At 38.2% G+C, this 22,999-nt stretch overlaps 3 protein-coding genes across 4 annotated transcripts; 2 read left to right on the top strand and 1 right to left on the bottom strand.

Annotated features, from left to right (window-relative positions):
- The first annotated feature begins 613 nt into the window (after positions 1-613).
- Positions 614-10,580, top strand: LOC138619603 (FXYD domain-containing ion transport regulator 6-like). Of its 2 annotated transcripts, XM_069696223.1 has the most exons (10): positions 616-863; positions 3,299-3,352; positions 3,505-3,531; positions 6,445-6,468; positions 6,662-6,685; positions 7,975-8,049; positions 9,949-9,985; positions 10,092-10,129; positions 10,207-10,231; positions 10,319-10,580. In XM_069696223.1, the coding sequence occupies exons 2-9, from the start codon at positions 3,304-3,306 to the stop codon at positions 10,224-10,226; spliced, it is 294 nt and encodes a 97-aa protein (XP_069552324.1). In that variant the 5' UTR covers positions 616-863; positions 3,299-3,303; the 3' UTR covers positions 10,227-10,231; positions 10,319-10,580. The 2 variants fall into 2 exon arrangements, with proteins under 2 accessions (XP_069552325.1, XP_069552324.1); XM_069696224.1 differs by lacking the exon at positions 3,505-3,531 and having other exon boundaries at positions 614-863.
- A 560-nt stretch (positions 10,581-11,140) lies between these two features.
- fxyd7 (FXYD domain containing ion transport regulator 7) lies at positions 11,141-14,141 on the top strand. The gene is made up of 6 exons (XM_069696225.1): positions 11,141-11,534; positions 12,435-12,470; positions 12,614-12,692; positions 12,787-12,820; positions 13,438-13,475; positions 13,582-14,141. Exons 1-6 carry the CDS (start codon positions 11,522-11,524, stop codon positions 13,619-13,621), a joined length of 240 nt encoding a protein of 79 aa, XP_069552326.1. The 5' UTR covers positions 11,141-11,521; the 3' UTR covers positions 13,622-14,141.
- A 1,476-nt stretch (positions 14,142-15,617) lies between these two features.
- On the bottom strand, positions 15,618-21,523 carry LOC138619259 (NF-kappa-B inhibitor delta). Its single transcript, XM_069695551.1, has 12 exons — positions 21,481-21,523; positions 18,839-18,975; positions 18,671-18,704; positions 18,103-18,290; positions 17,815-17,996; positions 17,233-17,338; positions 16,952-17,098; positions 16,806-16,857; positions 16,475-16,632; positions 16,103-16,219; positions 15,801-15,965; positions 15,618-15,689 (listed from the first exon to the last, which is right to left on the bottom strand). Exons 1-12 carry the CDS (start codon positions 21,494-21,496, stop codon positions 15,618-15,620), a joined length of 1,374 nt encoding a protein of 457 aa, XP_069551652.1. The 5' UTR covers positions 21,497-21,523.
- Between the last annotated feature and the right edge of the window lie 1,476 nt (positions 21,524-22,999).

The following is a 22,999-nucleotide window of genomic DNA, read 5'->3' as shown; positions in this document are numbered from 1 at the left end:
TGTACTCTGTACTTCGACAAAACCTTGAGTTTACTTTGTTTATCAGTCACATTTTTAAATGCATCTTTGCAGTTTGTGTTTGGCTTCGTCTGCATCTGGCACAGCTAGGTAAAGAAAAAAAATCCTGTCACCCTGCTAAGAAAGCTATCTGTAGCCTAGTAAAAGTCCTCGGTGTAGGAGAGAAGTGATTTGTACAATAACAAAATTCCACAATGTAGATACCATATTGAGAGAAGACCAGCTGCCTTCAAAGCTTGGTCAGCTGTGTGTTTGTTCACAGAGGGGGGAATCTGGCACTTTGGTGTGGAAGAGACCTTGCGAAGACAGTTTTCAGTGACAGACTACTCTGGCCATGAAAGCGCTCTAGTGTTTATGCTTTCACTTCACTGCAATGAGCCTCTTTTTAAAGTCTGTAAATTACACCACAGTACACTATTTGTTGCTGTTTATTTGCCTGTAGGGGGAAATGAGCATGGTTTACAGTTCATTGTGAAATAATTGTACTGATCAGTTCCCCCCCCCCCCACACACACACACACACCGTGTGTTGTTTACCTCCGTGCAGGTTCAGGGTCATTTTTGGGAGTAACTTCAGTGGCACCACCCCATCCCCCCCACCCTGTCTCATTCCTTAGTCAAGACCAAGAAGAAACAGAGCTTGTCTTGGTACAGCTGAGTAGAGAAGAATCTCAACATTTTTAATCACTAGTTTTCTCTTTTTTTTTTTTCTTTTTTTTTTTTTTTGCCAGACATAAGAGAAGCTTTTGCATATATTTTATTTCTTGGCTGCAGTACATTTTGAGAAAAGTTTGGCTCACTGGGCGGAACAATCTAAAGAAGAGTTTGTAGGAAGCTGACACACGGTAAGTTTATTTTTAAAGTCCAAATATGAGCTCCGGTGAAGTGAAAGCATTTCCAAAAAAAACGCATGACTTATGACTGTGGCTTGAAAGTGAAGTTTAAACGCTTCAAATCTGCAGGCCGGTTTTTCTGTCCTCTTTACGTTTTTCTGGATTTTTTTTTTTTTTTTTTTTTTGTGCAACCCCCCAACTAAATGTGAACATGTTAATGTCTAATTACAAGCTGCTTTCACAAATTTTGATGCACGTGCCCAACGTGTATTTTTCCATTTACCGGTGCATCATGCTGGGTATGTGAAAGTGTCAACGTTTTCATTCAGTTGGCTCGGAGGGGTGCACCTTATAAATGCCACGCCATCGGAGAAGTTCAATGGGGTTTGGTGTCACACTTTCACTCGATGTGGCAGCCAAGTTGCTAAAGTTATGAAATGTTCACAACCTGTATTGCGGAGAACAACAACGCGATCTATCGTGAAGAGGAGTCACCGGCCTGTCTGATGCACGTATCAGTCTTGATAAGTTTCCAAACACTGTATCCTGCACAGAAGTTGCAGTGTCCAAATGTCTGTTTCATCAAACGTGTTCAACACGAGCCAATTAAAGTTCAAATTAATCGACCTCGCAAAATAAATTTCGTCTTGATTCATAGGTCTCAAAGCTTGCAGTAAGGTGATGATATGTCTATGTGGGGGTTGTCTATATGGGTAAATGTAAGTGAAATGTAAAACGTAAGCTCCTTTTCCTAATTGCAAACTGTCTGTGTTAATCCCACTTTATTGTAATCCATGGTAATTCATTTTAAATTGCTTTATGAGCTTCTTTACTGTCTCCACATTATATTCCTCTACATCACTCAGAAGGCTAACAAACAAGATTATTGGATCGGTTCTTTTTTGAATAACTCACCCTGTATTTGTTTGATTAAACCTGATTGGCAGGCCTTTGTTGTTAATCCTGCTCCCAGGGCTGAAATGTTAATTTCTCTCCACTCCAGTCCCATGTTCACACCCCCTCTCTAGTCTGCATGAATCCCAGTCAATGCTCTGGGCCAGGGAAGGAGCCCTTGGCACTGCTAACATAGGCATGATATTTACAATGCAACACGTTTCATTTCATGGCTTAGCATTTCTGCAGCTGCAGAGCTACGCAGTGTATACCTACATTACATTTTTGTTGTCATGTCTTGGGATGTTATGCCTGTAATTTGGCTGTGAAGCGAACACAATTGCAACCATTATGCTCTCGAAATTGTGAATCTTCTGCAACTCCAGTGTCCAATCACAAGTGGTAGTCTGGTTGTGGAACTGTAGCCTGTAAACATGAGTGTAAGAGAACCCCAAGGAATGCCCTAGATAATATATAGACAGAAAGACAGCCGCAGGAGTCTAATGCCCCAAATGTAAACTAGATGACCCAGCAAAACCCATCCAAACCCACTGACCAAGTATCCAGTGCAACTCAACACCAGCCTGGTCTTGCAGCCCCTCTACTGCCAAGCACCACGTTCTGAGGTGCTGAGCCTGAAATAGATCATCCTCTCCTACCCAGATTCATGAATCCATATCATTAAGACACATCCTGATAAGTAGTGTTTAGCTGAGATGGAACATTGTGTCTCAGGCATGGTTTTGATGAGAAGGCACTCTTTGGACTGAAATTCTGTTCAATTAAGTTGTCACCAGGAGTACTACTTAGCCTGTGAAAATGGTTGCATACCTCTGGTTCTGGAAGGTGCTTGACAATATAAAACAAACCCTTTTAGTGTCATTTAGGACTTTGGCTTGTCCATTTAATGACATAAAAGTGAAGAATTAGGAACACCAATTGTTCATCTCAACACTGTTAACTTCTAATAATTGACCAATTAATTGTTAATTGCAATTATTTGTATGAAAATTAATTGTCAACAAAAATGTAGTGTCCATAATGGTACTTCTAGATCTAATAAAACACTATTACGTTGCATTATGGATGATCCTGTGTTAATGCTGCTTTGATTTTAGCCATTCTGTTTTTGGTGTTCACCTTTAACAATATAATTTTAAGCTGCAGTTTAATGCACACAGCCAAGTTGATAAATAAAGCATTGTTTCCCATACCTGACTTCTCATTGCTCTTGAGAACAACAACTAACCTGAACCACCCTAAACTTTGCCTGAGCTGACTGCTTGGTAGTTTCTGTATGACACTCGAGGTGAGTTGCACTTTTTTTTTTAAACATGCTCCTCTGTTGGCAAGAGGTTTATGAGCCTGGAGGGAGTCAGACAGTTACAAAGTCTATCACATGAAAAATCTTCAACTTCCTGTCACTTAAGAACATGACTCTCATACAACTAATTATGAATGACACAGATCACAAAGCTACATTATTGTTTTAAGACATGTTTTATTTGTCTTTATTGTTATTTACATCCTAACAAGATGCTTGTCTGATTCAGGTACGATGGCTCTTGTGTTGGTGGCGTTCAGCTCCTGGCTGGCTCCTGCACTTGGTGAGCATCCTTTTCACTAAATTGTCAGCAGCTTTAGATTGATCCTCCTTTCAAACAACCTTTGTCAGCAGGATGTTCCTCAACTACTTTCCCTCTCTGTAGTTTAGTTTTAAGTTCCTCCATGCTAAAAAGCTGATGTGTCTGTATAACAGGATCAGCGTTTGGCAGGGAGGTGTTCGGTAAGTTTTCTGTTTCAGAGTGGACGCTGCATGGCCTTTTGATTTTATTTGAATCTTTTTACGCTGTTTGCTTATTTGTATGGCTGTTTTCCATGTGCCCCTTTTGATAAAAATGTTTGCATCATTTGCATTTGATATTTTTCAGCTAAAATGTTTTCTGTCAGTTTTGTGCTCTGTGAAAAGGCCATGTCAAGAGAGCATGAATGTTTCCTTTCACTGCAGTTTGAATTATTAGTTATTCAGACTTCAGACAAATTTTCCATTGTTGATGCAGGTCCTGATCTTTGATTTGTGTCTCTGCAGTGCACACTGCATGCCATCACTTGGACTTGATGTTAAGCAGATTTGCCTACACAAAGGCTTATTTTTATCTACTTTGACTCTTTGGTCAGACCTTATTTGAAAAGATTTGTCAACACCTAGATGGTAAGATTGCGTTTTCTCTTCAGTGAGAAAAAGACTAACAGGAGGTCTTAACGCCCAAGAATGAGGTCAGAGTTAACTCGAACACTCTAACCTTTTCTCCCCAGCAAACAAGATGCAACAATGTATGAGTTACTGAGTTCAGGGTTTCAGCCATATCATGTCTAACAGTTCATGTCAGACTTTTCTGAATCACATAAATAAAGGACAATTTTCTTTTACCAGGTCAGAAACGACTCTCAGCTTTTAGCATCTAAACTTACTGTTGAAGAACTGTAAGAATAATAAAGCTTGTCGTCTTACTCATCTGATTAAACTTGTAAATTATCATTGTAATGTATTCAGCATCATTTGTCAAAGTTTATACCCAAGCACAACGACTAAGACTGGCTGACATTTAAAATGCTGTTTACAGTCTGTTGAATATTTCAATGACAGCTGTAAAAACAACACATTAATGATGTGAAATTTATGTAAACTCCAGTTTGCTACCTCAAGGTTGCATTGTTCTCACTCCAAACATCCCTACTATATACAACATCTGCTTTATGTCTTACACAAGCTGAAGTTGGCCGTTTAATTGTTCTGGTTGTTGAACAATAATCATTCATTCAACAAAAATATCAATTCATGTAATATTCTTCCTTGGAGAAGTACACCCATGCCCCCTTTTAGGAGGAATAACGTCCTGTAGGTGTTTTTGCATTATTGTCCACCAGTCTCTGACCACTCAGCCATGCAAACTTGCTTCATTTTCAAGATATTTGAGGGTTTTCTTGCATGCTGCCTGTTTCAATCCCCTTACAAAATTCAATGGGATTCCAATCTGCCCTTTGACTTGGCTGTTAACCATCCATCTCTTCTGTTTGAGACATTCTTTTGTGGATTTGTGAGTGTGATTTGGATCATTATACTGTTGAAAGTTCCACTTCAACTTTCGGGCAGATGGTCTCACATTATCTTCAAGCACTCTTTGATATGATGCAGAATTTATAGTTGAATCGATGCATGGAAGCTGCCCAGTTCCTGAGGCAGTGAAACAACCCCAAACCATATCATTTCCACCACTATGGTTCACAGTTAATAGTCAGTTTAAACAAACATGTCTACTGTTACAGTGGCCAACAATTCTTATGTTTGATTTGTCTGTCCAGAACACATTATTCCAACTGTGTTCATTGGCAAACTGTAGTTTGTGCTGTAATGTTATTTTTGGTAATCAAAGGCTTTTTTCCTGGTGCAATCTGATTATTGACATGTGCACTTTGACTCCACCAGTTGTTACCAGAGTTATCTGTAGAGCCTGTGATACCTTTTTTGGGGTACTCTGAGATGTTAATTTGCACCATTTGTTTGTCTACTTGTAGATTATTTTCTTTTCAGTGGAATGCTTTATTGCAAATAATTTAGAGATCTTTTTAAATCCCTTGCCAGACTCACAGGCATCCACAACTCGAGGGCTCTTTAGATCTCATCAGGATGACATCACACACTAAAATAGCAAAGGGAACTGTTATTTATTTTAACCTTGAGAATTAGTACAAAATGTCAAGTCCTTGCGTCATTTGTTAGATTATTATTAATAGGCTCTGCTTTAAAAGAGGATACAAATTTTACTTGTCCAAATATATCAAAATGTTTACTTGTCCAAATATATCAAGACAGCCAACAATTTCCATGGCATTTACCAATTTTGTTACATAACTACAGTTATCTTAATCTACGGCAGGGGTGTCAAACATACGGCCCGCCGGATGACTTTGCTAAGTGTGAAAATTACAGAAAGACATAAATTGCATTTCTATGAGAATATGGAGGTTTATGAGTACAAACGTTTTGTAATTTTTTTAATCGATCCAGTAATTGCTTCAAAAACAGCGTAAATGCGATGTCTGCTCCGGAGAAAGAAGCGCTCGTTGCCACGGGCAGCGGTGCTCGCTGCTCACTTTGTGACACGTTTGACGTCAAACGCGTCACAAAGCGAGGGAATCTGCAGAGGAGAGCCGGGGCAGATAAACAGTGGGCTGATGTCTGAGTTTTTGGTCTTTATGTTTCTAGTTTATTGTAGAAAGACCTTAAAATAGGGTTTATCATCCAAAAACCTTCACCAATGATTTAAACATAGAGAAATATTGTCGTTATGTATGCTATGATTTTACTGGTCTGGCCCACTTGAGATCAAAGTGGGCAGTATGTGGCCCCTTAACTAAAATGAGTTTGACACCCCTGATCTACGGTGTATGGGACAAATACACTGTGACTGAGAGAGTTTGGAGAAATTTCATTTGAATCAGTTATCCATAAATTTTTCCTCTTGATAGGATTATTACAACCCAGTATGTGTACATAGGTTGGTATTTGAAGGTTGTGTGCACACTCTGGAGAGTGAATTTGCTCCACTACCCTCAGTTTTGCCATTTGCTGGCATGCACTTACACCACCAGGGGAATTTCTTATAAAGATTTATGTTTTCTGCTTCTTTTTTCACAGCTTCAGCAGCAGTTGAGGAAAAAGGTGGGTATTATTTGAACCAAAGTCAAATTAAGATAAGCCGCATACTCACTGTAGCTAGCATATAAATTAGTGTAGGTGAATGACTGAGGCACTAAAACTGCTGAATAGCTGTAATATCACAAGTACTCTGTGAAGTGTGTCAGTGGGTAAATCTGCTTCTCATTTGTTCCCTCTCTCTGCTCTCCCCTACCAGACAATGACAGCGCTTTTAATTACGGTGAGTGCCGAGCAGATGAACGTGGTCTTTTAATGGTCGACCCTCTGCACAGGAAACATCTGGGAGATTGAGATGAGTTTGCATTTTATACTTGTTTTCCCAGAAGGGATGGAAAAGTTTCACCCTAATGCCAAGCTTTTGGAGTAGCCCCAATACAAATACCTAAGATCCTGTCCACTGGGATGATTTTGAGTCTGCACAAAACGACAGAACATCTGTTTTGACATCCTATGAATAACTACAATCAGCTGTGCAGTTGTTAGAATTTGTTCTTTTTGGCAGTAGGTCATTGTGTTCTCGTAATCATGGTGTACCATTCTAACCATGGCCTGTGTCGTAATGGAAGACTATTCATTTGGTTTGAAAGGCCTAATTTCCTCTGGGCACCTTTTGTTTGTTTTGTTTTTTGTTTAGTTTTTTTTTTTGCCCTCCTCTCTTTTTCCTCTTGGTGTTTACATTTGATTCCTTCACTAAAGGACCAGTAAACCATGTCCTGCCAAAATCCAATTGGGAGAAGCTTTAAATTGAACCAAAGGTTAAAACGCACACGCACAGGATTAAGCCTGACAAGATGTAGTGAGTGATTTGCTTAAAGCTTTATTGTTTACTTGTTGATAAAGTAATAACAATATTTATCAAAATGTGTCAGGACTCTACCAGAAAATTGGTGATTGATGAGTTAATGTATTATAATGGAGAAATTAATGTGTTTTATGAGACAACAGATCTATTACGTGCATATTTATTTTTTATACTTGTTTTTGAGGTTTGTTTCTTTAAAGAGCCTTACTACTTTGTACCCTTCACTCACTTCGGACACCAAACTTAATCCCTTGATGGTTTCCCCTCAGGGGATCCTATGATAAATCTTAGATGTTACAAAATATTTACAGCTTTCCTCAGCCTTGTGAAATGCTGGGGATTTTCATCTCTTTTAGCCAGCACACCAGCGCCATAACTCATGTCTAATAGTCTCATATAATAAATACTTCCTTTTAAGGGATCTCAAGTCAGGAAGACAAGGGATACTTTTTTCTTTTTTTCAGAATTTCAGTTCCTTTTTCTGCAGCACTATCCAGACTAATTATGACATCCACTTAAAGAATTAAAGCTGACCATGCTGTTTGCAGTTTTGGTGACTGCTGGTTTGTGCAGTGCTGCTCTTCAATTAAAATGCATTAAAAACCTCAAAAAAAAGTCCTCAAAGGGCTTTCAAGTTCATATTATTAAGACTTTTATGTGCTATCATGCACTACAGCAAGCACTCTAAAGTACTTTTTTCATTTTAGATTATGAATCTCTGAGAATCGGTGGCCTGGTTTTTGCAGTGGTACTGTTCCTCCTGGGCATCGCCCTCATTGTCAGTAAGTATACAACTAAAGTACACTACAGATGTGCAGTGCTAATCCTTGTATGTGTGAACTGACCTCACAGTCTCCTGAATTCAAATAGTGCTGCAAACCAAGCAGGCTTCTGTTTCTACACAGATGCTGCTTTCACAGTCCCGTTCTGAATTTATGGTTCCTGTATCACAGCTATTTGGCCTTTATATCGTATCCCTTTTCTCACTCACTGTGTCCTTCCAAGGTTCCTCCTCGTACCTGCCAGCACATGCTGCTGCTGCCAGTGGTAGCCCTGAAACTAATACCTACTAATACATAATTCAGCGGGACACACACTCTCTCTGATTCTGTTAGTAAAGAGCAGCGTGGGATTGTAACTGCATTCTATAAAGACCTGTGTTTAAGACATTTCTTTTAGTACGAAACAGAGAAGTGGAAATACAAGCAAAATATTTACTGAAATCAAAAAACAAAAAGACAATTATAGAAATTGAATCATCTGTCCAAATGTTAATCAAAACTGTCATATCAGCTAATATTGTTGTTTTTTGTATTATTTAATTTATTCCAAAATTAAAAGGTCTTTAACAGATTAAAATAAAACAACTAAATTAGCAATAATTATCATTATGTTTATGGAATTTGCTTAAGAAGTAGAACATATTTGCTTGTTTTTGGCTCAAAAATGGGTCTTGAATTACATCTGTGAATATATTTAAACTGTCATTTTAAGAGTTACAATTGGGCCCCTTCAGGTTTTTGAAATCAACTGATTGCATGAAACACTGTTAAAAATCTGTTTGATCTTCATTTGATTTAATCAGCACTTTTAAAAGTGTGACATCAAATGCTTAAAGCGCCTGCGGCAACTCTTAAAGGCAGAGCATGAAATGGAACATAAAGACGGCAAACCTTGGAAGATTATTATTTGCCATTTAAAATTTTGCATTTGGAATTTTAAAGAAATTTATTGACAGCCGTAGGCAGCCTTTGGCTCCAATGTGTGTCAAAGTGAGTGAATAAAAGCTGAGTTTTAAGATGCTTCCTATTTTATTATTAGCCCTGTTAGTATGTAGGTCACTAACTTAGTCTGGGGTTTCCCAGCTGTTTTGTTGGCCACTAGGATGAATAAAGCATCCATCCATCCATCCTTCCCTTGGACCTTATCTGGATTTTATCCTGGCCTAATTTAGACCTTATTTAGAACTAATCGAGACTTTATACGGACCTAATTTAGACTTTATCGTGACCTAATATAGACTTTATCCGGACCTTATTTGAACTTTATTTGTACCTAATCTAGACTTTATCCGGACCTTATTTAGACGTTATTTAGACCTAATCTAGTCTTTGTCCAGACTTTATTTAGATGTTATTTAGACCTAATCTAGACCTTATCCGGATCCTGAGAAACCCTCTTCCATAGAGATAAGAATTTTGTTTTATCATCTTCAACCTATAAGACACAACTTTTACTCAGTGTCACTATAGACCATCTGTAGCCCAAATAGAAATTCTTTACAGAAAGTAGAGACTCGGAAAGTAGATCATACATGATTAATTTCATACACTCGGCTGGTGACTTGGTAGACAGAGACTTGAGATGCTTAAGAATATTTGTGAATGAAATATACACTGTCATGTCCTTCCCAGTGACATTCATTAGCAAACTGACCTGGGTCTGAATTACATGACATTTTTCAGCACACATTTGGTGTTTATAGTTTAACAACTGAATCTTCTTGTTATTTAGATATATGAATATAATCTTGGGCTCAGGCCAACAAGCTGCAAAAGCTCACTGCCATGGTCGCAGACATTCCCTTTAATAACACTTATGTCCTTTTTGTACAACAACATAGCAATGACAATAAAGTCCCTGTATAAATCTTTTTCTTGTGTTTCTGCCAAAACAAACAGCACGAAAATGTACCTGTTCAAACAGTGACAAGTCAAGGTAAGTAGAAGTCAGGTTAACAATTTGTAAAGACTTTTAATGTTGTTTTTTTTACATACAGATATAGAATTGCAGTTTTTCATTAACTAACTTTTTTTTTTCTCAGATTCAAGGGTCCTGATGTTGAATCAACTGTCCCAAGGGGTAAACATTTTTCTTTCTTTTAATAACAAGAAATTTTAATTGACTACGAAACGGTCATTTCAAAACTCTTTCTACAGCTCAACAGACACAGATGTAAAAGAGGTAGGTGTCTTAAAAAAACATCTTTGACTTTACTGCCTGTAGAAGCTGAAAGAACAAATCAAACTTATCTTTTGCTTTTGTCCACAGTTTTACTGACTGCCGTTAGGTGGCAGCAAATACCATGATCACAGCAGAGGACAATCTTTCCATGAACACAAGACATAGGAGCTTTTCTTCAATTTCATAATGTTACTGTTCTCCCTTTCCTTCTTTTTTCAAATGTTTTAACATCAATAATTGTTACTAGATCATGTGCCTACTTTATACAGAAGCAATAGTTTTATTATTGTTTGTATTTTTGTGACTTTCAAATTGATGCAAAATAATAAAGTAAATGATTGAAATAGTATCTTTCTTTGTTTTTGTATGCTTAGTTAGCTCATTTTCTGTGAGAGTAGAAGTAAACCAGTGAACCCAGCCCTCTATTACTCTGCACCTCTGCCTCTGCTGACACTGCAGACAGTTCAGTTACCCATGCAGTAGTAACTACTAGCAGTGAGTGTGCAATGATTTATGAGCTGTATTGTGCAGCTTTTGGAGAGAGAAAAAACCTCTCCTCATTTTACCTATCTCTGTGTTCAGAGCTGTTTAATGGCAGATTTTCCACCATAGTGAGTCTGGCAGCTTCTGCGAAGGAAAAAGCTGCATATGTAGGCTATATTTTCTCCCCGGAATTGCAGGAGTGGGCTGACTGCATTGCACTGCTCTGCACTGCACTGCACTGCACTGCACAAAAAACACAACATAAGACAGAAACTGGTGCATTTTCAGCATGCAAGTCCACATTTCTGTGGAAAAATGTTCAGCATTGTAAGAAAAGAGCTGTATTAGATGTTGGAGGAAAAAACACATCATGCACAAACAAATTATCTTAATTTTTTTAATCCATAAGTAATAACCACACTACTTTACACACCACACAAGACTGTATGATCCTCAGTAAATAGTTGAAAACAGTTCAATTGTCATGTATACTTTGTTGTAGGATAATATTAGCTGTTTTCCTCACTCCTTTATTTAAATTTTGGGTTGCTGTAGTGTCCCAGTATCCCCTGTAGGCTGCAGCATATCTGATTTTTCAGGATTACCCCTGGATTGCACCACTGGCTTTGCAGTATTTCACCATCACCACCAGAGGATCCCTACTGAGTTTACACTGAAGCTTTCATTAAGCTGCTCTGCCCACTGCGCTGTCCAGCTCCCTCATTTCATATCCAGTCCTAAACTGCAACCCAGCAGCCTGCTAAGTTTCTACGAAACAGAGCTTGTCTACATCCCTGTAGTGCAGCCATGGCCACCACAGGTATGACTGTTTTTTCTTCTTTTATGGGATTTTTAAGGGTGTGACATGTAGTGCACTGACAGTGGTTTTACAGATTGAAAGAAAAAATTGCACTTGTTTATTTTTTATATATGTGATCATATTGTGATATCAAGTAATTTGGACAATTAAGGTTAACTGTTTTATTGTTCCATGTATATTTATGTAGTTTATTTTGCCTACTCTATTGTTGCTACGGTGATGGGATCCTATTTAAGTGATGGTGCATTGATTAGTGTCATAACAAGGGAATTTCTAAGTAAACTACCCACTTGAATGAACAATTACAATATTTAGCACTTGTTCCTCTAAAACTGATTGTTTTTTTTGTAGCAGTAGGGAAACTGATAGAACAAAATAAAAACTGCCAGCTCAGCCACTTGAGACTGAGGGTTCAGCAACATGCAAGCTGCGTTATTGACATCCAGATCACAGTCTGGCATAGACTATAGCCTGCAACACGCTTGTATTTGCAAAATAAGTCACTGTATTGGTCCCGAGAATTCTTAATGTATCATTAAAAATAGCTAAAGCACAGCCATCTTTTCAAATGATCCCTTAAGTCCAAATCACCATTTAAACCCTTTTCACTATTCAAGCTCTCTCTTTGTCTTTGCTGCTGTGATGATACTTCTACATCCCGCTGCTGGCTTGTAACCCATTTTTTTCTGCTGAGCAAAGATGCTGCATTGAACGCCTCTCAGTGGAAAAAAAAATACTCCTGAGGAGTAGTTGAGCCAAGCCTGCAGATCTTGGGAGCTGAAAACCCTGCTGTCCATTGTGGTGGATTCAGAATACACCCTTAAAGCTAATTGTTCTCCGTTTTGCTAAAACAAAACGTTTGTTTGTTGCTTTATAATTAACAAAACTCTTTCTTTTCAGAAACAATGTTTCCAGACCAAAGTGACTTTGATTATGGTAAGATTTACATCATTTACTAATTTCAAAAATAAAACAAAACATGCTTAACAAATTGAATTTTGTACTTTGGACTACAGTATATTTTCATAAATTTGTCATAAAATTCCAATCTCTGTCGCATATGGTTTTATTCCTTGTAGATTATGAGACATTGCGGACCACAGGGGTTGTCCTTGCTGTTATTATGTTTGTCTCTGGCATTTTAATAGCCCTGAGTAAGTTTAGACTTTCTTTTAAAAATCCCCAAAATGTAGAGGCTTTATGATTTGAGAATATTACCTGTGTAACTTATTTATCATTCTTCAAACAGGTAAAAAATTCACAAAATGTGTAAAATCCTCATCCAAGTAAGAGTGCAAGGCTTAGTGGATGATCTGCCCGTGCATGTTGTATGAATTTGTCCTTGCTCCTGAACTTCTGGGGGGAAAACATCTTTTTCAGAATAAAACTGAGTTTCCCACTTTTTCTCCCACCCTACCCTGGATGCCTCCTCCCTAAATGTCTCCTCTCTGTTCTGCATATACACAACCCAAAGCACACTTCCAACACATTAATTATTTTTACGCAGAACCTTGTGGATCACATGCAGACAGTGCTTTCATTTTCTTTTTATCTCAGTGCTTGTTCTTAAGAAGCATTTTTAAATGTATGCATCACAGTGCTCATGTGTTGGTAGTGAATGGGCAGTGTCAGCTGATCGCATGCTGCTTGTATGGCAAGACAAGAGGAAAGATGAGAGCCGCTGTTTTTAACAGGGCGAAAAGCTGCATTTGGTCCGTGGTTATACTTGGAACCCTGTGACTTCAACTATTTTCACATCTTGTTACTCTGACAATGTCAAATGCACCTTCAAGTTGACGTTATTGCCACAGTTTTCAAACTTAATAAGCATATTTCATTATGAGCAATTCAGATAACTGAAAAAAAACCAAATATTTTCTAATATCTCCCTTTCTTTTTGCAGTTCAAGCTCATCTGGTACCCAAATTCCAAAGACAGAAGGTAAGGGTTCATTTTACTGAATGGAACTGTTTAAAGTCAATATGTGCTTAAAAACAGTGATATCATTTTTTTCTCTCTGTCTCTCTTTTCCCCTTTTCTTTTGCAGTACCTCCTCCAGCTGTTTAGAACATATAGCATATGCTTGAAAAGGGACGAGGAGTCGTCACAGGACCCACGCTAGCGATAACACAAACACACACACACACACACACACACACACACACACACACACACACACACACACACACACACACACACACACACACACACACACACACACACACACACACACACACTCCAGGTGTTTTGTGGCCATTCCCCTTATGGCTAATATACTGTACCTGTGCCATCTGGATGTTTGATAAACAGGGTTTTCCAACACACCCGCACCTGATCCCAAATCTCCCACTGAATTCTGTAGAAGGTCTGCAACATATCTATTTACTGCTCCATATTGTGTGAATATTGGGACTAAAAGCTTGTTTAAGACAAACAATTAAAGATTAAAAAAAATACTCCCAACCATGAGACTCAACAAGGTGCAATTAATCAAACAAATGCAACAAGTGTGGTTTCTCTTCCATATATTTTTCTGCTATTAAACAATAAAATTAAGATAATGATTGCACAATTATACATTTGTCCAGTTTGTGTCAACGAGTTAACAACTGCATGCATAGATCGAATTTAACCATTAATCTGTTATGATCTACTTTTTTGAGCTTTCAAAAAAAAAAAAAAAAAACATGTTTCATGAAAATATGTTATATGTATAAATGAAGGAAATAAGACATGCTAAAATGAAATAGTTTAATAATAAAAATCAAACTGAAATGTTCAGTAATGCCTTACATTTTGAGAGTGCTTTGAAAACTATAATGGGTATATTTTGTGCTCTTTTTCTCTAAAGGCAGAGGTAGGCCTATTAAAAGTGAAATTATGAAATTACCAGTAAGGCAACAAAAATTTGACTACTTTCAATTAAAGATCTTGTCTACTTGTCTCTAGTAATCTTAAAATAATTTGAAGCAGGAATTATGTTGCTTGAAATTATTTATGAGGTGAAAAAAAAATCTAGAAATAAAAAGCCCTTAAATGAGAAATATCAATATTTTCATGTGATTTACAGTAAATTACAACATGTCCAATAACAAAGATGACATAGGTGAGAGACTTATCTATTACATGGTCATTTCAATGTGAGTGGGTGCCTTGAAAATGAAAACTAATGACTAAAATGTACAGACAATTTGTCACCACACTTACTCATGTCATGTCTCAATGATAAGAAATAATTTTATTTGTCACAATCAGTTTCAAAAACTGTTTTACACAGTAAAGTTTCTGTTTCCACAAAGAAAATTTCACCGAAAGTTACACATATGTATGTATGTGTGTATGATGCATACACGGAAAGTTAAATTAGAGAATAGATTATTCTCATTTTGAACACACGTTCTTTACGTTAGCACACATGCTGATTGAAATTAAAACCATCTCTCAGTGTATCAGTATGATAACTTATCGATGGGGTTTTGTTTTAGAAGACTTACGGGGACATTGTCCTGGAGCTTATTCTAATAATTTCATAGAAATCAACATTAAACTGGGAGTGTAGCCTATCGGAAAAATGAAGATGACTCCACCTTCCACAACAGCATCTAGACCTTCTGCATTTTGTAATAACTAATGCTCTCCATTTCGGCCATTTCATTTCGAAATATCAAATATACATTTTACAAAAAATAAATACATACATTAAAATGTCTCTATCAGTCAAAAATTTTAAAAGATTACCTTTTGGTCAGCTTCAGCAGGAGCATTTTGTGAAAAGGCTTGATGGAGAACATCATATTTTAGGGTGAAACATTCACATACAGCTTATTACTAAATAAATAAAGCTCTATAGTTTTACAGCTGCTAAATAAAAGGCAATTTAAGCTTTATGAGTGAAACATTTTTTGTCTAATACAATGTGAATTGTACTGTTTCAAAACAATCATCAATCAAACTAATTTGTTTATCACTTTTAAGGCCAGAGACTCCCAAAACCTCATAAGAATAACTTGTAAATCCCCTTCTTAACGGGGGAACCATCTTAAAGACTCATTCCCTCCAAATGGGGATTGCAAGTCAGTTAAATCATTCCTGGTCCTGCAAGGATATGATACGTCGACGAGAGGAAGCGCTTCTTTTCTTCAGCATGAGCTTGAGCTACAAAGTAAAAGATTAATTAGTGACAGTGAATTACCCTTTATTAAAAACTAAAACAGCCAGACTTGAGATTGCTGATATAGCAGGCTGTTGAAATGATGGGCAGATTACCTGCTCTCCCTGCAGGCCGCTCTGCAGCAGGTGAGCTGGCTGGTCATTCTCCAGATTGCGGATACTGGGATCAGCTCCTTTGCTCAGCAGCAGCTGCAGGATTTCCTCCTGGTGGGGGTTACCATGGAGACCAGCAGCCATGTGCAAAGCTGTGTGTCCATGAGCCTATGGCAAAAGGGTAAATACCACATGAATTAGTCTGTTTACAGTCAGTGTAGTTATAGTCCTATTACAATAGTAAGCACACAAACGTGCCTAAATATGACATCAAGTTCTGAGTTTAATGTCAGTGTGGGACTCACTTTCATGTTGACAAAGTCTTTCATGTTTGGCAGGGGAATCCTCAGCAGATAACGCACCAGATCAATGTTCCCTTCCTTCACAGCCAAGTGCAGCACAGTCTTGTTACTTTTGATTTCCTGGAATTGGACAATTAGAAGTGATGGAAAAAATATATTGAAACCACAAGTCTAAGAACTAAGACATTTAGGACAAAACAAAAGAAAATGTGTGTGTGTGAGGGTGGTGATAACTGGCACTATGACATAATCTTGGTTAGACAAAGCCTGATCACTGCCCCTCTGAACTGTAACTGCCAACTGAGAGGTCAGGGTTTATCATATTGAACTTTGATGCTTCTGCTCCAGATTTGTTTCCCGAGTGGGCTACTGTACCTGGCTGAGCAGGGACACCTCTGCACTGAGAAGCATCTGTACACAGGAGAGCTTCTCCGCTGCCTTGGTCTGAAGATTAACATCTGCCAGCCCGATGGTAGACAAAGCCTTCATGGTGACACTGTGAGAAATGGCTGCACAGTGAAGAGGCGTCATACCTGAGGTAAAGAAGATGACATGTGGAACATTTGAATTAAGGCTCCAGTACGTAAATCTTTTTGAGTTTGTGATGAATACTTGGTCCAAATTATAATGTATGGCTCTGTAAACTCATCATCTCTGTTGTTTAATCATATTTATAGTAATAACAACAGGGAGAACATTAAATTACCTTCAAAATTTCGGGCCTCCAGGTTGACAGCCGGCCTGCTAGACAGAATTGCCTGTAGAAACAAATCAGTTTTAGGGTCTGCTCAGTGTACTCGTTTGTGAGGAACTTTTTCATCGTCATGATAGAGTGATTCAGTATAACTTTACCTGCAGAACCCTGGGGAATCCATAGTGAGCAGCTAGATGAAGGGCAGTTTGTCCTTTAACTTCACAGGCGTTGATGTCTGCTCCTAATGACAGCAGATCTTGCACAATCTCTGGCTGGTTTGCAGTCACTGCCACCAGTAAGGCCGTCTGCACAAGCACATTTATAATGTAGGTTTGTTTGAGAAATTATAATCCTGCATTTATGTTTGTAAAAAAAAAAAAACTGAGAAAAAGAGAAATCTGCACACTTTGGAAGACTTTTTTTTAAATTTTTGTATTACCTTTCCTTTATGCTCTTTGGCATCAAGCCCCCCTGCATCCCTGAGCCTCTCTGCTGCAGCAAAGGCACACTCCCTGAGCCCCTTGGCAGTGTAGATGTGCAGGATGCTGACAGAGCAGGAGCACATTATAAATTATTTATAGATGAGGCTGGATAATCGTGGTAATCCCCACAACCAATTTCCCTCAATTCACTTTCATAGTTGAACGTGTTGTTCCATTTTATGAGTTTCTAATCACAAAGCATGAGTGGCTGACTCATTGACATGTTGTTTTTTTTTCTTAATCTCTCTGATTATCAAACTGCACATGTGGTTCTCACTTTTAGTTCATGACTGAAAACGAAACTCTGCGGAAGTAAATAAATTGTGTACTCATATACACCCATTCAAAGAAGATACTCATATCAACAGTGGAGGTTTAAGCAGGTCAAGAAAGAAAATATTATATAGTTTCAAATCTTCTGTTGCAAAATATGCTGAATAACTAAGTTAGGGCCCATATGCAGTGACAAATTTGTATTTTTTTTTTCTTAGGCCTTGCTAGCAGATACAATCCGCACACATACACTCAGAAGCACTTACGTGTCTCCATCTTCATCCTGGCAGGTGGCTCTGCTGTAGTCCATCCCATTGAGCAGCATCCTTGCCTCCTCCAGCTTAGTAGCATCCATTGATGGACCAAAACTCAGCTGTGTGGTCTGACCAGAACTCAGAAGTGACCAAGAAGTAGCCCTGCCGGGATCTACGACTGCCATCGGGCCGTCCTGCACAAAAGGATGCCAGTTTAATTTACATCATCGAGGTAGGATTGTGAATTTACAGACAGACACAGGTTTATCATCTGAAAGTCCACAAAATGATTTTTCTTACATAAGTTTGAGACACTGTATCTTCAAATGGGAGCTGCTGCTGTGTGCTGTATTCAGATGTCATTGGGAGGCTGTAGGCTGCAGCATAGCTGGGTCCTGGATGGTTGGTGTAGTAACTGAGTGTAGACTCAGGGGCTGGGGCCCAAGACTCATAGCTCACTGCCATGTCTGAGTAGCTGCTTGCTGCACCTACAATGGCGGAGGCAGAATGTAATTCATCACTGGAGACTCAGTCAGTAATAGTTATACTGTGTTCTGTAATATGCTCAAGATATCAGGCCACAAACTTTAAATAATTTCATATTAGAGCAGTAGTTTTTAGAAAACATTGACTATAAATAGTATATTTGCTGAAGACCATTTTCTGAAGGAAAAATACAAGTTACCCAGACCAACAATATGCTTCACTGATGTGCCTTTTATAGTTTTTACACATTAGTGGATGTCTATGGCACAGATGAAGTCATATCACACTTTAACTACAGACACAATCATTTTTACAATCATTTAATTGTTCTTTTGGGGCTTTTCATGCTATTTCTTTACAATAAGAAATACAAAGCTCTTACCTGTGCAGGTAAATGGTTCTGGTGAAGACAACTGCTGAGAGAAGCAAAAAAAAAAAAAAAAGAGAGAGAGAGAGAGAGAGTGAGTGAGTGAGATCATAACCAATCCCAATTTAATGATATAGGCCAATATTCTGTGAGATGCTGGGCCCCTCTCGGTGTTGGTCTTACTATAACAGTGGTTGGAGGAACAGGACTTGTGCTTGCACTAGAGCAGGAGGGTGGCACAGAGGACGTCTCACGTTTTCTCTTCTGCTCCAAGAGTTTCTTCACTGTGGGTAGAGTGCAACACAGCTTCTCTTTTGGCGCTGAAAAAGAAAATTTAACGCCAGAGGGAATGACAATTTTATCATATACAGTCATATGAAAAAGTGATTTGTAAATTATTGCCAAATAATACTTCATAAAACAAGGAATATTTTATCCCTTTTAGAAGACGAATAAGCTTTTTAAATTATTTATTGGACAGAAATATTAAGTAACAAGTAATATTCCTCTGTGGAAAAAGGAACTACACCCTTGGCTTTTAGAAACTATTTGTCCCCATTTGCTAGAATAACTTATCTATCCATTTGTGTTTTGCTGAAACTTTTGTCACTCATACAAACTTCCTGAAGTTGCGAGATGTCTGGGTTTTTTCTTGCTTGCTGTCACTGAGCCGTTTCAAATTCCCCTATAACGTTTCAATGGAATTCAAGTTTAGACTTTAACTTGACTTGGCTTTGACGAGCTGATTGATTTTATTTAAGGCAGGTCTGAACAAATTGTTCTGGTGAAAAAACAACCATACAGTTGTTATCACTTCAGATGATTCTTCCTGCTCAGTTTCTCCATGGTGGCATTTTTCTGCTCACCTTTTTCATATGCATAAACATCAAATCCATTATGCCATCATTGTGTTTTCCCCTGTTGTTACAAAACTATAATTTCCATCGAACAGGTAAAGGAAATAAAAGAAATAGGAAAAAAATATTACAAAATCAAACTCTTGTTTCCAGCTTACATGATGTGACCACACAGATTGTTTCCTCCAAAACTTCACCCTACACGTGAAAGATAAAGTGATATTTCCGCCCAGAGTACAAAAGTATAAAGATCTGAGAAACCTCCTCCATTAGGAACACAGATTATGTGGCCATGCACACCAGACAGATTCATCAGAAAAACTTCAGCATGGGATTGCCACTGCTTATTTTCTATGACATCTTCCTGTCCCGCTCCGTTACGCTACAGAATCACAAACCACATCTTCCTGCCTTTGGTGTGTCACAGGCACGTCACGTCAACACGTGTAGTTGCCTTGTGCTCTCGATAGCACTTGCATGTCTGGGACACAGAGCACAAGAAGAGTTACATGCTCTTTTGTAACTTCTCTTTTTTTTTACTCCTTGAATATTGACAGCTGTGGTAAGCCTACAGGGACAGCTCTGTTCACTACAGCAAATGCAGAAAACAAATGCAAATTCAACCACTGACAGAAGAAATATGAGTCCATTGGCTTGCCAGTTTAGATTTCTGCCTGTTAGTTGTGTCTCCTTTGAAACACAACAATCTCACTTCCACTTGAAGCCCTGTCAAAGACAAAAAGTAATTGTGCTGCCGTGTGTCATTATGTCCCCAACACAAAATAAAGGTCACTTAATCAGAATATGTGACATCAGTCAGTACTTTTTAAGCGCCACAAAGTTTCATTTTCAAGTTCAGAAGGTGTTACTACAGGTCACTTAAATCTGACTCATTTGATCTTTACAACAAAATGCTACCTTTGACCTTTTCAACAATGATGTAACACAATGACACAATCTATATGAAAGAGTAGCAAAGGAAATGATCAGATTAACACAAAGAAACAAAAAGCACAGAAGTGTCGATGACTAGAGTAAGAAGACCCACCCACACATGAAGTTGGGATTTAAACTAATTGCCCCCACACTGTTTTGGACTACTCTGTGCTATATTCAAATAGGGGCTGTGGAAACCCCTGGACATTGAGTCATGTGCGTGGGAGGCTGGGGATTCCGACAACCTTTCAATTTTGGCTCAATCCTCAGAAAAAAGAAAGAAAGAAGCAGTGCAGAGCCAGTTTCCTCATTTTGTGGTTTAACAGATCCGTCGTTCACAACACAACACAACACATGCGTGTGGTCGTTCAGGCTTGTGTCAAGGAAGACACGAACAAAGAAAGCTAAGCAAAGCAAGTTACGCTGTCACATCACACTGCTTGCTTGTCTGGCACTTATCAAAAGGGGAAATGAAAACATGCTAGCAATGGTGGAGCTGTATCAGGGTTTCCCCAAATAAAGTCCTGACTCTTGGAGTCACCCAAATCATGATGTCATTCAGTGAAAACTGAGAGGAAAGCTAGTACATAAAGGTATCACCGAAATAACTGAATGAAAAGATATTGTACACTATTAGTAGAAAGGTGTTTAACCTAAAATACATATCCCCTTGTGTTTTACCAGTAAAACACACCACAGGTTTTTAAAGGGTAATTCCAGGTCAAATAAAGTCAAAACAAAATCTATCAAATGTGTTGAAGCTGATGAGATAGGTGTGTAATGTTGCAGGCTTATAAATTTAATTTAAATGAGTTCTCATTATATTAACACAATAAACCATGTTGTAAACAAGTTGAGCATTGTGTATTGTCCAGAAATGCAGTAATAACTAATAAGTGTAATATGTAAATTAGTTTACTGTCAAACCATACAATCTCATGTTTAAAAGTACATTAGAATATATAGGCTATCCAAAGATAGCTAACATCAAATTACACCTGTATTCTACAGATCAAGAGCAGTCATACTCACATTTATCAAAGTGCATGTCAGAAACGGTTTTGCTCAGAAGTCTTCGTCAGATCTTCCACTTGATCACCAATCTGTTCAAAACTGGATAAACCGATTTACAGAGCCGCAGAGATCTGTGATGTTGTAGTAGACTGAAGTCTGTCTGGTTGTTTTATGGCTGTGGCTTGTACACACAGAGCACGTTGTTCCCCATCACCGCCCCCCCAGCTGTGGTCCACGCCCTCTCGCAGAGGGGAAGCCACACATTCACCATTATGTCAATCAAGGGGAGTGAATTAAAGAGAATTGAATGTGAAAAAAAAGCTGTGAATAACAACTATGACAACTATTCAAATAAACACAAAGTTATGATGAGGTACAGTGATGCCAGAAGAACAGATTATTTTATCAAAAGTACCACACTGTAAATTAATTAGATAAATAAATTAGATTCTGCATTAAAAATGTTATTTTAAATGTTGTTTAAGCATATGTTTGTTTTATCAGCAAAATGTACTAAAGAATGAAAAGTTAGTCTTGTCAGTATTAGGTAATCATTACTTGTAATTGTGATGTATCTGGTGGAGATGGATGTAATGTTAACAAATTTGAACTAATACAATCTTCAGTTTATAATAATATGTTATATTTCATGAGCCTGAACTCAAGTTTTGTGTTTTAAATATTAATCTGTGACTAACACAAATTATATATGTCAATGTTAAATCAAATGAAGTACAAGTCTGGAAGTGATCAAGTACATCAGAAAGTGTAATACTTAAGTAAAGTACTTCAGTCTGACAGCAAGTCAAAGGTTTAAATACTAAATAAAACAGACCCAAAACAACTCATGGGCGACTGAACCAACACAATATTACAGAACCATTAAACTAACTACATAATACTAAACATAAAGTTAGAGTAAAAAACAATCACTTATTTGTTTACCCAAAAAGGAATCACAGCTCACAATAAAAACTTTGATCATATGAGTGTGAACTCATTTTACAGCATTTTATGCTCATTTTACTCCAATGTTAACACAATTGTGAAACACACATTTTTAGGTCTAGAAAACATACAGAAACGTGTTGCACCATATGTTAATATACCCCTTAATTGAGATTAAAAGCGTGTTATAATCCTGTATTTTGATTTTGATGCGTGGGTTAGCGGGGGAGTCTGCTGGAAAGACCTGGCAAGCCCAAACGTGTAGTGAGAGTAAACTGGGAACGTCCGGCGGAGGAACCTGTCCGGGAGGTCTTCAACTCTCACCTCCGGAAGAACCCATATCCCTGAGGTAGTCAAAAAGCTCCTCGGTGGCAAGGCGCCAGGGGGGTATGAGATCGGGGGGTCGGGAACAGTACCCACGGACTGGCAGACCAGGGGCGGTGGTTCCCATTTTCAAAAAAAGGGGACCGGAGAGTGTGCTCCAACTATTAGGGTATCACACTACTCAGTCTCCCGGGCAAAGCTTATGCCAGGGTGCTGGAAAGGAGGCTCCAGCGACCGTTTGTCGAACCTCAGATTCAAGAGGAGC

The sequence above is a fragment of the Brachyistius frenatus genome, unplaced genomic scaffold, assembly GCF_029030835.1.
Source record: "Brachyistius frenatus isolate BFR_SWC_R1_liver_20210118 unplaced genomic scaffold, ASM2903083v1 Contig_20, whole genome shotgun sequence".
NCBI lineage: Eukaryota > Metazoa > Chordata > Actinopteri > Embiotocidae > Brachyistius > Brachyistius frenatus.
Note: the sequence above shows the minus strand (reverse complement) of the source record. Positions and strands in the feature narration are given on the sequence as shown.